General features: G+C 24.5%; 1 protein-coding gene across 1 annotated transcript; it reads left to right on the top strand.

Moving 5' to 3' along the window:
* The first annotated feature begins 3,375 nt into the window (after window positions 1–3,375).
* On the top strand, window positions 3,376–13,147 carry LOC122853058 (sortilin-related receptor-like). The gene is made up of 5 exons (XM_044153290.1): window positions 3,376–3,684; window positions 5,500–5,766; window positions 5,842–11,656; window positions 11,755–11,961; window positions 12,057–13,147. The coding sequence occupies exons 1-5, from the start codon at window positions 3,415–3,417 to the stop codon at window positions 12,116–12,118; spliced, it is 6,621 nt and encodes a 2,206-aa protein (XP_044009225.1). The 5' UTR covers window positions 3,376–3,414; the 3' UTR covers window positions 12,119–13,147.
* Window positions 13,148–13,837: the final 690 nt, after the last annotated feature.

Genomic DNA, 13,837 nt, shown 5'->3' with positions numbered 1-13,837 from the left:
TATGTAATATTATCTTGTCCCAGGTCAGCGTAATTTATTACATTTTCATTATTTTATACTGTCTTTTTTATATTTTAAAAATATTTATATTTTGTTAAATACCAATATCAAAAAAAAAAAAAAAAAAAATGAATAAACAAGCTCTTGTACTTGATGCGTGACAATTAATGATTGTAATTTTAATTTTCTAAAAGACTGTTGTAAAAATTGAATGGCTGAAATTTTTTTTTTTTTAAATTATAACTCATATGACATATTGATTTATCATTCATCAATAATTTTGACTATAAAATTTATTTTTTTATATATAATTTTTAACTTTGATTTTTTAAAGTAAATATCATTCGAAAAAAATTTCGTATTTTATTTAAAATTAACGCACAAATTGTACCAGAGCTATGAAAAATAAATAAAATAATTTAAATAAAATAAAGTCTTTATTTGCTGCGCAGATTAGCAATTTATCATTTTGCGTTTTAATTACTGCCATATAATTTAACGCCTCACCTGGGACAAAATTATTATATAAAAAAAAAAAAACAAATGAATTAGCTCTTAAAAGATGTTATAGATGCATTGTCCATCAAAGATAAATAAAAGTCATATTGAAAATGAAGAAATTAACAAAATATTCAATATTGTAATATCGAAAAAATAAAAAGATAAATATCCCTCTATGAATATATATAAAAATATAAACAAAAAAAAAAAACGATAAATACTATTTAATTCTTTTAATCCCGAATTATTTGTCGAGGTAACGCCCACAATAAATATATAACATAAAAAAAAATAATAATAAATGATTAGAAGAAATAATAATAATTTTTTCTTAACACTAAAAATTTCTTACGACAAAAATATAAGCTTAACAGCTTTATTATTTCGATATTTTATAATTTTTTTTTTTTTTTTCTCTTGTAGTATTTATGACACGTGCATACCAATTTATAATATTTTTTTCCTAAGATAAATCAAATAATGACGAAAAAAATTAAATATATAATTAATGTAGCATGAAGCTAAAATTCAAACGGCAACTTTGTCATTTTATTGTTACAATTATTATTATTTTACATTAAAAAACAAAAACTTCCGCTTATAATTTTAGTTTTTTTTTTCCTTTGAATCCTCCCTTGCTAATTTTTATCGATAAAAATAATCTCAATAAAAACATGAGGCTTGAAATAATAATCGTAAAGTTTTTAAAATTTTTTCTTACTGAAAAAAATATATTTAAAAAACAAATTATTTTACTGTTTAAATAAGATATTAATATTTCAAGAGATTATAATTATTTGCACGTGGACCTTGTATATAAAGCACAAGATACCCGTGAATTATAAAATTTATTATTTCGTCTTTTTATTTTAAATTCATGTTTAATATTTTTTATCATAAAAAAAAGATTAACGTGTAATTTGAAATACAGCTTTATTTTTTTTCTTTTTATATATAAATATATATATTTAAAAAAAAAAAGAAGATTATTATTTAGAGTATAAGATGAAAAAATTAAAAAATAAAATTAAAGATGCTAAAATTAAAAATATTGATAGATTATGTATAATTATAATTGTGAAAATTTTTGTCGCTCGTTCGTTTTCTCCTTAAACCACAAACAAATCATGCAAAAAATAAAAAAAATAATTTATGTGAACGTGAAAGTATGAATGAGTAGAAAAAAATATAAAAAATGAAACTTTTTCTTCGATTATTATAAAGAAAAACAATAAAAAAAAAAAAAAAATTTGATGTATGAATATAAATTGAAAACTGTTTCTTAACATTTTATTAACATAAATTGTTTTAAAATTATAAAAAGAGCTTTAAATGTCCCATGTAGCATTTTAAAACTAAAAAAAAAAAAAGATAATTATTAATCCCAAATTAAGAAAAACAATATCACAATTTGAATATTTAAAAAAATATAAATTTATTAAACTAATACATTTTCTTTTTATATCATGAAATAAAAAAACTAATAATTATAATAATTAGATAAACATTTTTCATTGAAGATGATATCATAAACTTGTTTCATCAAGGATGTACTATAATCTCCGCTGAAAAAAAAAAAAAATCATAAATAAAAATATGTTGAAAAAAGTACTATAATATTTAAATATTTTCTATGAAAAAAATAAGTTGAACAAAAAAAAAAAAAGAAACCTGTTTTTAAAAGAAAAACTTTCCAGAAGAAAATTTAAATTGAAAAAGAAAAAAAAATTTAAATAACCATCAAGTAGTATATTTGCGAAAAAAAAAAAAAAATTTTATAATAAAAAATGTTACAAATAAAGTTTTAAAAAAAAGTGCAGTATCGAGGCTGAGCTCAACAGAGCTCAACAAAATGATGAAAGGGGAACAACACACATCACTCTCTTGGCATCAGGAAATGGATGCCATTATCTAATATATTTTTATTACATCTGGGGAGTCATCATCAAGACCGATTAGTCACGTTTTAATTTATCCTCAAGACCCCACATTTTATTTTTATTCTATATAAACAAAAAAGTTTAAAAAAAAAAATCATAAAATTTTTATCTCACCCGCATCAATCAGCATTCAAACAGCAATGATAATTAATTCTAAATAACAATATAATATGTTATTTAAAGGAAAAAAAATATTTAAAAAAAAACAACCCTGACCTTTGTGTGTGTCAGACAATTTCCTTTTAATTTTATATTATCAATTTATTAAAATGAACAAAGAAACATTTATCTATTCAAAAAAAGACATTATATTTTAATTTTGCAAACACATATTATATTCAATATATAATATACTCTTTTTTTTTTTTTTTTATTGTAATAAACAATCTACAATTATTATTATTTTTTTTATTTAAAATAATATATTTTTATTTTTTCATTTGATACAAAATACACACAGCTGCCGCGCAGTTTAATATTTTTTTTTCTGATTGGTCCAGAGTTCGACGCACTCCCTCATCCAACCAATCACACAATTATTTTTTAAAAATATATATATATAACAATTTTAAAGTGAGACAGAAAATTAATAAATCTTCTCTCCCCCGACAACAAAATACACACACAAGTTTGTCGAGTCATTATACTAGAAAATGAGAAGAAAATTTATAACACATAGTGCACATGCGCTATTTAAAAATTTTCTATTTTTTTTAAATTATTAATTAATTACATTGTAAATGCAATTTTAAGATGCAATTTGTTTTTTTTTAATTTGCAATTGTATTGAGTTTAAAAAATAAAAAAAAAGAGAGCTTTGTTTATGAGCAAATAGAGGGCTGTACCAATTGATCATCCCCCCCTTTTTTTTTGTTTCACTCTTTCGATCTATTTCGATCTCTCTTGCCCCCATGTAACACGCATAATATAATTTTACACAATTTTAGACTGGCAAAAAGTCAGTCTGGACAAGATGGCCGCCCGGTTGACATCGTCCTTCTATCATTTTACTCTATTATTGCATTTATTTTTATTAATTAATTATAATTATGGTGAAAGATTTGGTGATCCAACAACGACATTACATGTTGATGATGATAGTTTAAAAAATAATAATATATTTGTTATTGATAAAAATAACTTTGATGATGATGATGGTGATATGTCATTATCACGCATTAGAAGAGATGCTCCGGATTCCAAAGATTTACCAATAAGTGCATCACATAATATTTCCACCAAGGTAAAAAGACATTTCTTTTTTACTTTTTTTACAAAAAAAATTATCTATATTTTACAATGTTGTAAACATTTTCTCATTGTAAATTTTTTTTTTTTTTTCTTGTATTGACAGACATTATTGCGACTAATTTCAAACCAGAGTGACAAAGACTTTATTTATTTTTTTTTCTTTCTTTCTATTCTGTATCTATGATTTTGTAGATTTTTTTCTATTTTTTTTTTTGGAGCCTAGATTAAATAATCTTTAGTAGGCGTTTAAAATTTTATTTTTATTGATAATTTGATATTTTTTATTATTATTTGTTTATTGATAAATAAAAATATTTTATTTTCATTGTTTTTAAAATTTTTATATTTGAATATTAAAATTTATTTTTTATTGTTTTTTTTATTATTTAGGGCACATTGAAAAGATTAGAAAATAATTTTTTGATAAGTATATTTTGTTTTATTGTGATTGAGTGTTTTTTTTTTTTTAATAATTTTTTTTTGTTATAAAAAATCGTTATCTTCAAGTGTATTAGTAACTCAATGTCATTGGATAAAAATAATTTGCGTCTGTGATTATTGTTATCGTTGAACTGGCAAGAAGCAAAAAATAAAATTAAAAAATATATTCTATATAATGATTTCAATTGATAAATAAAATAACAGCTTAAACTTTTTGTCTATTATTTTGTTAGCATCAATTGACATAAATAATTTTTCATTGGCTCTATTTATTCTTTCTTTTATTTATTTTATTTCTGTCCACTGACCTCTTGATTAACAAAACAATATTCTCGTCAAATTATCCATTCAATAAATTTATTTTTCAACAAATGAATTCTTTTTTTTTTTTTTAGATAAATATTTGATTATGAATTATAATAAAATATATCAAAAAAATTTATTTGTATATGTGGTTAACTGATAAAAAATATGTGGGTTTTTTTATTATTTTCTTAATACCATTTTTGATAAGAATATCGAAAAGATAAGAGCGATTTGTCGACAAATTGCTTTACATTTAAATTAATATATCTTTTTTTTGTTGCATTTACAAAATAATAATAACTTCAAAATAATGTTAATGTTGTTCTTTAAATGTTGTCTATTAAATGCACTTGAAAATTGATTAAGTATCGTAAACAAACATTTAATCATCAGCTCAAACAATGATCTTTGGACGTTTAAATATTAAATTTAAACAAAGAAAGATAAATCCAATTTGATGCATCGATATTTTTCAGAAATTTTCATTTAAAGTATATTCTAGAATATACTTTATTCAATCACAATGGAATTTTTTTTTTCTCTAAATACATAAATAAAAAATTTCCTTATATCATCATTTTTACAAAGAAAAAAATAAACAATTTATACTTTTTTTATTTTTAAAATTATATAGTTTTTCTTGTCTCAACTTTCTATCCAGGAAATATATATTTGATATGTTTATCAATATTATTATTAAACAATAAAAATAATGCTTGTTTGGATAAAAAAATTATCTTAATTTTTTTTTTTTTTTCGACTCATCATCAACACTGGGTTATTTTTTTTTATTTTTATCAACGGATTTAACTCATGATGCAATTTTATTGTCTGAATCATATTAATTTAAAAATATTTTATCTCGAAACTTCCTTAGTTTTTTTTTATCTCGACAAAAATACAATAAGTATATATATTTTTCATGAAAGAAATTTAGTTTTTTAGCCTTGAATTAATTTTTTATTCAAATATTAAATTATCATGTCCTTAACTTTAATCATTATTATTAATTATTTTCTGTATTAAAAAATAAACTAATGTAAATTGTTATATTTTTAAGGTAAATGTACTGAATGATTCACATCAACAATTAATGGTACATTGGGTTGGTGAAAAATCCAGTGTTATTATTTGTTTGGCAAGAGATAGTGCATCAAATTCAAGAATTGTATCATCCGGAACAACTCAACCAAGTGCTGTTTACATTAGTTATGATTATGGTGATACATTTGAAAATAAAACTGAATCATTTAAATTTGAAAGTGATTCAAAAATACAATATGCAACATTGGATAAATTTTATAATCATCCAAAATTTAATTCTTATGTACGTATTGAAATAACATTTATTTTTTTGTTTATAATTAAATTTAAATTAATTTTTATTATTTTATTATTACAGGTTGTATTTGCAGACAGTGCAAATAGTATTATATTTATAACAAATGATAATGGAAAAAATATAATAACAGTGCCATTACCATTTCATCCAAGTGAAATATCATTTTATGAAGATAATCCAAATTACATTGTTTCATTAGATAAAATTGATTCAAAACGACAGCTATGGATGTCACGTGATATGGGTAAAAATTGGTTTATCATACATGAATATGTACATTCATTTTTTTGGTCACCATTAAAAAAAAAAAGTATACTTATTGAAAGATCAGAACCATCTGGTTTACATACTGTTGTTGAATTAGATTTAACACAAGCTGAAAATTGGATACGTATTAATACTAAAAAAGTCATACAAAATATTGTTGATTTTCATTTACGTGGTGATTATATGTTTGCTACAATGAAAGATAATAATGATAATATTTCTAATAAAAATAATACAAATAATACAAATACAAATGATAATTTATCATTATGGATATCATATAAAGGACAACCATTTATTAAATCACAATTTAATACTGAATTAGATCGTAAAAATTATCATATATCAGATGTTACAAATGACAGAATATTTGTTGCAGTATCACATGGACAAAATCTCGTTAATTTATATGTATCAGAATTAATTGATAAATTAACAGCAAGATTTGTATTATCACTTGAGGGTGTATTAACATATTTTCCAAATTCAACATGGAAAGATAGTTGGTTAAAAGATGTTGCAAATGAAGCATTTACTGATTTATATAAAGTTGAAGGTTTACGTGGTATTTATATTGTATCACAAATTAAAGAAATACCAAAAGGTACATCAATTGGTCCAGAACATTTAATGTCATTAATAACATTTGATCATGGTGCAACATGGAATAAAATAAAAGCACCAACAGCAAATCATGAAGGTTTTTTTGTAAATTGTCAAAATGATTGTTCATTACATTTAAGTCAAAAATTTAATCAATTATATCCAGTAACACGTTCTGTATCAATAATGAGTTCAAAATCAGCACCAGGTATTATTATGGCAACTGGTGTTATGGGTACTAGTTTAAAAGGACATCCTGGTTTATATGTATCACGTGATGCTGGTTTAACATGGAAACAAGTATTAAAAGATTATTATTTTTTTAATATGGGTGATCATGGTGGTGTATTAGTTGCTGTTAAATATTTTAAATCACGTGGTGAAACACGTGATTTATCATATTCAATTGATGAAGGTAAAACATGGACAGTACATAAATTTAGTGATGAAATGTTACGTGTTTATGGTTTAATGACTGAACCTGGTGAAAATACAACAATATTTACAATGTTTGGATCAAATTCTGGACTACATAAATGGCTTATTATTAAAGTTGATGTACGTAATGTATTTGAGCGTGATTGTCAAGATGATGATTTTAAATTTTGGTCACCATCAAGTACTGAAGATGATAGACAAGGTATGTCATGTATACTTGGTAAAAGAGAAATATATAAAAGACGTGGACAAACATTTAATTGTTATACTGGTATTGATTATGATAGACCAGTTAAATTTGAAACATGTCTATGTGATTATGATGATTATGAGTGTGATTTTGGTTTTATTAAAAATGGTAATCCATCACATTGTGTACGTGATACATTAAATAATAATTATGATCCATATGAAATACCAAAATCTTGTTTACCTGGTGATTTTTATAATCGTACAAAAGGTTATCGTAAAATTGTTGATGACGAATGTTCTGCTGGTCGTTATAAAAAATTTGAACCAGATGAAATACCATGTCCAATAACTGAACCATCAGAATTTTTATTAGTTGCACAAAGAGAACATATATCACGTATTGATTTATCAACACAAAAAATTGAAGTATTACCAATACATGATTTAAAAAATGTCATTGCAATTGAATATGATTTAAATATGAATTGTTTATATTGGGCTGATATTGTTAATGATACAATTGGTAGACAATGTTTTAATGATGGTACAAGTTATCCAGAAATACTTATTGAAACAGAATTAAGTTCAATTGAAGGTATGGCATTTGATTGGATATCAAAAATATTATATTTTGTTGATGGTGTTAAAACACGAATACAAATAATACGTACTGATACAACAAAACATGGTAGAATGAGAAAAACAATATTAAATTCTGATAATTTACAAAAACCACGTGGTATTGCTGTACATCCAATGATGGGTTATATGTTTTGGACTGATTGGGCACCTGGTAATGCATCAGTATCACGTGCAAATCTTGATGGTAGTAATGTTAAACGTTTATTTACAAAAGGTACTGTTGAATGGCCAAATGGTATTACAATTGATTATATTGCTGAACGTATTTATTGGGTTGATGCACGTGAAGATTATATTGGTTCATCTGATTATGATGGTAAAAGATTTAAAAAAATTATCAGTGATGATGAACGTGTATCACATCCATTTGCTGTTGCTGTATTTAAAGATAATATGTATTGGGATGATTGGAAACAATCAATGATATTTTTAGCTGATAAAAATCATGGTGCTGGTGTGACATCAACATTTGGAATGTTGACTGGTTTAATGGATTTAAAAGTATTTGCTCATTCAGTACAAACTGGAACAAATAAATGTGCAAATAATACATTATGTGAATATATTTGTCTTGGTGCACCAAATGATAATTATGAATGTTTATGTCCAGATGGTATGGAGTTTGTTGGTACTAAATGTATGTGTCCTGGTGGTGTATTACCATCAGTTAATTCAACATGTCCACGTATTGCAAATAGTTGTGCATCAAATCAATATGCATGTAAAAATGGTGCATGTGTACCAGAATTTTGGCATTGTGATGGTGAAAATGATTGTGGTGATAATTCAGATGAATCATTATGTAAAAAACCAACATGTCCACCAAATAGTTTTGAGTGTGATGGTGATAAATGTATACCAAAATATTGGATGTGTGATTTAGATCGTGATTGTCGTGATGGACAAGATGAATTAAATTGTAAATATATTAATTGTACTGAGACACAATTTAGATGTGACAATGGTAGATGTATATCACACAGATGGTATTGTGATGGTGAAGATGATTGTCGTGATGGTTCTGATGAAAAAAATTGTTCACGTGATATACATCCAACAACATGTAAAACAGATGAATTAACATGTGAATCAGATAAAGCATGTATACCACGTACATGGCAATGTGATGGTGAAGCTGATTGTGAAGATCAATCTGATGAAAAAGATTGTTCATCACGTGTTTGTATGGATTGGCAATTTACATGTAATTCAAAACATGATACACGTAATTGTATTTATAGATCATGGGTTTGTGATGGTGATGAAGATTGTAAAGATGGTTCTGATGAATTAAATTGTTCATCATTAACAACAACACCATCAACACTATCAACAACAATAATACTACCAACAGATTCAATAACATTACCAACAGCATCATGTACTGATTGGATGTTTTTATGTAATAATAAAAAATGTGTACCATACTGGTGGAAATGTGATAGTGTTGATGATTGTGGTGATGGTTCAGATGAATTTGGATGTAGTATATCAGATATTAATACAGATACAAATACAAATACTGGTGGTACTGGTACATCAATTGATTGGCCAACATCTGATATACCAAAAATACCATCACCACCACGTGTTTGTCGTGATCATCAATTCCAGTGTTACAATGGTAAATGTGTTGATGATGCATGGGTTTGTGATGGTACAAATGATTGTGAAACTGGTGAAGATGAGTTACACTGTGATCGTACACATGTTGGTTGTCATTCAGATGAATTTATGTGTCGTATTGATGGTACATGTATACAATTATCAAAAATATGTAATGGCATTGAAGATTGTCCAGATCGTAGTGATGAACTTGGTTGTCATAATGATAATCATCCTTCAACACCAACAACAATACCATCATGTTATCCTGGCTATTTTCCATGTGATGAAACACGTTGTCTTGGTTTTAATTCATATTGTGATGGTAAACATGATTGTTTTGATGGTACAGATGAGGCTAATTGTGAAAAAAATAATTCACGTGTTTATCAAGTTATGGTTATGAGTCTTGATTCACAATTAACAAATTCAACAAGTTTATCTTTATACTGGTGGATGCGTGTACCAAAAAATATAACATTTGAATTTTTACCATCAATTTGTAATTTAGAAATTGAACCACATAAATGGATTAATTCAACAAGCTGGATTAATGATAATGAACATAAATTTTATAATTTACAGCCATATTCACGTTATAATGTAACAGTGTATGTTAGAGTTAAAGGACAAACAACAGTATATCCACCATATAAATATTGGACATATAAAACAACTGAGGGTATACCATCAGAACCATGGAATGTTGTTGCGACACAAAATAATGGTACTAAAATAACAATTACATGGAGACAACCAGTACATCCAAATGGACCAATAACAGCATATGAAGTATCAATAACACCACCATTACCACCAAAAACATTTATCAAACAAAAAACAACAGTAACATTTGAACATCCATTTGAGACTGATACAAATTATTCAATATGGGTTATTGCTAAAAATCATAATTTTAAATCAAAACCATCAAGTGTTGTACAATTTACATTTGATGAATCAGCAAATATTGATGATATACGTGATTTACGTGTACTTGAAACAACAAATCATTCAGTACATTTATCATGGCAGAAATTAAAAGACGTTGATAGTTATGATATAACACCAAGAGGACCACAACAATTATATCCAATATTACCAACTTTAACAACAAATAAAAATGATTATATTGTTGATGGACTTGCACCAGGTGTTAATTATACATTTGAAGTTAATGCTAAAAAAAAATCATATATTGGAAAAATTGTATCTGTACAAGGTTCAACAAAAGATTTACCATTACCAACAATAATGCATTTACAAGTTGAAACTAGAAAATTAACAAGTACAACTGTTAAACTTAATTGGGATCCACCAAAAAGTCAACGTAAAATTAAATGGCAATATGCTATACATTATGGTTTAAATATGCATGAATTATTTAGTCAAGCTAAAATATTAACTAAAAATTTAACACATACAATAAAAGAACTTGAAGCATGTGAATCATATTTATTTGCTGTTGGTGTTAATGATAATTCATATGGTGCTGGTCCATTAAGTGAACCAGTTAATGTACAAACACATTATAATGCACAAGCACCACCAAAATCATTACGTGTTGCACCATTATTACAACCAGATTCAATTATATTATCATGGAGTTCATCATGTAGAATAATGGATGAACCGGTTAATTATACAATTACCATTAATGAATTAACAACAAATAATAAAACTACAATACAAATACCATCAACAAATCAAACTTTTATTAAACATACATTTAATTCAATACATTATGGTGGTAAATATGAAATTACTGTATCAACTGGTGTTTGGGGTGCAAAACCAAGTAAATCAATTATTTATGAAGCACCATATATATTACCACCTCATGAATTTGTTGTAACACCAGATGGTGGTAAATATTTTCTTTATTGGCAAGAACGTGCTTTACCAAAAAGTCTTGAAAATAAAACAAAATATCATTATGAAATATTGGTAAATGAAAATGATAATACAGTTAATCTTAAAAGTGCCAAAGTTTATAAAGTTGATTTACCACCATTTATATATAAAGATGCTAAACCAGATAAAATGTATTCATTTGGTGTTAGGCTTGTTACTGATGATGGATATCAAAGTTTAATAAGTGAAGTACAGAGTATACGTACACCAACTGGTTAGTTTTGCTTTATTTCTTTTGATTATAATTTTAATTTATTTAAAAATGTAAATTAATTTGGTTTTTTTTTTAATGTTGTTTTTCGTTGTTTACAGCTGAAGCATGGCCAACTACAATGAAACCATCAAGTGTATTGTCATACTCAATACCATTGTGTTTATTAATCATTGGTCTTGGTGCTGGTCTTGCATATTTTGTTGTAAGACACAGAAGATTGTCAAATAGCTTTACACAATTTGCCAATAGTCATTATGACACACGACGAGGTCAAGCAACTTTTCCAGGAACGACTGATCCACTTGGTTAGTAGCTTTGCTTTATTTTCTATAATACAATTCTTGTTTATCAAAAAACATCATTATTATTTTGTTTTTTTTTTTTTACTTTAAATTTACAGATGATGATGATAGTCCTGTAATTCGAGGATTTTCAGACGATGAACCATTGGTAATTGCGTAAATTATATTTAATAAAATTGTCATTTATAGTAACAAATGATAAAAACGAAAAAAAAAATAATAATAATAAAAAAAATACAAATTTTATCATCATTATTAATATTATTAATTATTATTATTATTATTAATTATTATAAGCATTATGAATAATTCAAAGACACTATTATCAATTTATTTTGAATAATAGATAGAAATTTAATGATTGTTTAAAAGACGTCGTAAATGGAAGCGAACAGAATTTCACGCTTGTAATATTTTTTACCAAGATGAGAAAAAAAAGGAAAAAAAAAAAACTGAAATCGATCCCTTTTTTTTTTTTTCTTTAAGCTTTATTTTTCTTTCAAATTAATTTTTTTTTTTTTTCTATTATTGTTCGTTTCCGTTGTCGCTCAATTGCGCAATGAAGAACTGTACATATTTTCAATTATTCTGCGTCGCTTTGCTTTCTCATATATATAAATATATATATATTTTTTTTTTTTCATAATTTTTTTGTTGTTTAATTGCCATAATTGTCGTTATAAAATTAACAAATAATATATGTCAAAAACAGGTTCTATAAATATACAATTACAGATATAAATACAAAATTTTTAAAAACTTTTTTTACGATAATTGTCAGTCGATGGGTTAAAAATTAACATGCATATTTACAGACACAAAAAAACAAAAAAAATGCGAACGAATAAATTATCGATGACTTGATAAAAATTAAAAAGCCACATCGAACATTTGCTAAAAAAAAATAAAAGAAATAAATGACTGTCATTGAAATATAATTGCACTTAAAATTTTTTAAAACAGTTATTTTATAATTTGTGTTTAGCCTAAATTTATATACAAAAAAAATTAATATAAATTTCATCATGATTTTTTAATATATTAAGCAAATTTTTTTATTCAACAACAATGTACTCTACATATTTACCAGATGTTGTTTTTAATGGATAAGTAACTTTGATACGTTTACATTGAAATATTAAAATAAGAAAAATTAAAAAAAAAAAATACATATTATATAAATAAATTAGAAAAACAGAAGGATAGCAAAAGACAGTCGGATATAAAATTTTTAAATATATAAAAATCATGAGAATAATAATGGCAGTATTAGAAAATATCAAATGCCACTTGACTTGCCTGTATTATTAAAAAGAAAAAAAGAAAAAAAAATATATATATACCAATGAAACACGTGCATTGTTTAAAACAACCCAAAAAATAATTGTCTAAAAAATAAAAATAAATCAGACTGTTTTAAATAATAATTTTATTTAAAATGCCATATTAATATTTATTGATAAACCGACTGTCAATATATGTGAATAATATTAAGTCTGATAAGAAAATAAAAAAATAAATAATAAAAATTTAAATAATAATTTGGTAAATGTTTATTTCAAAATGAAATAAGATAGATTGACTGACACGTTTGCTTTGTTTTTTATTTTATCTAATATAAACTATATAAATATATATTTTTTTTTTTCACAATTAGTGAAAAAAAGAGAGTATAATTGTAAATGATAACAGTGATATATAATATATTGTGAGTGTAAATAAACAAAGTTAAGGCATAAATAAAAAAAAAAAGAAAAAAATTAAAATAACATTTTATTTATTAAGTGTTAAATATTTAATTGATACAAGATAATGAAATAACAACATGTGATGGACTGTAATGATTTGATATAACAACAATATGCCAAATAAAACAACA

Source organism: Aphidius gifuensis, linkage group LG3 (genome assembly GCF_014905175.1).
Source record: "Aphidius gifuensis isolate YNYX2018 linkage group LG3, ASM1490517v1, whole genome shotgun sequence".
In the NCBI taxonomy this organism is placed as follows: Eukaryota; Metazoa; Arthropoda; class Insecta; order Hymenoptera; family Braconidae; genus Aphidius; species Aphidius gifuensis.
The sequence above is the reverse complement of the archived record's forward strand: the minus strand, read 5'-3'. Positions and strand labels throughout refer to the sequence as shown.

Bases quoted from the DNA above. Each gene is read 5' to 3' on its own strand.
- LOC122853058 (XM_044153290.1), top strand. From the start codon at position 3,415: ATGGCCGCCCGGTTGACATCGTCCTTCTATCATTTTACTCTATTATTG. The intron at 3,685-5,499 runs GTAAAAAGACAT...TATATTTTTAAG, and splicing joins CACATAATATTTCCACCAAG to GTAAATGTACTGAATGATTC. The intron at 11,962-12,056 runs GTTAGTAGCTTT...TTAAATTTACAG, and splicing joins AGGAACGACTGATCCACTTG to ATGATGATGATAGTCCTGTA.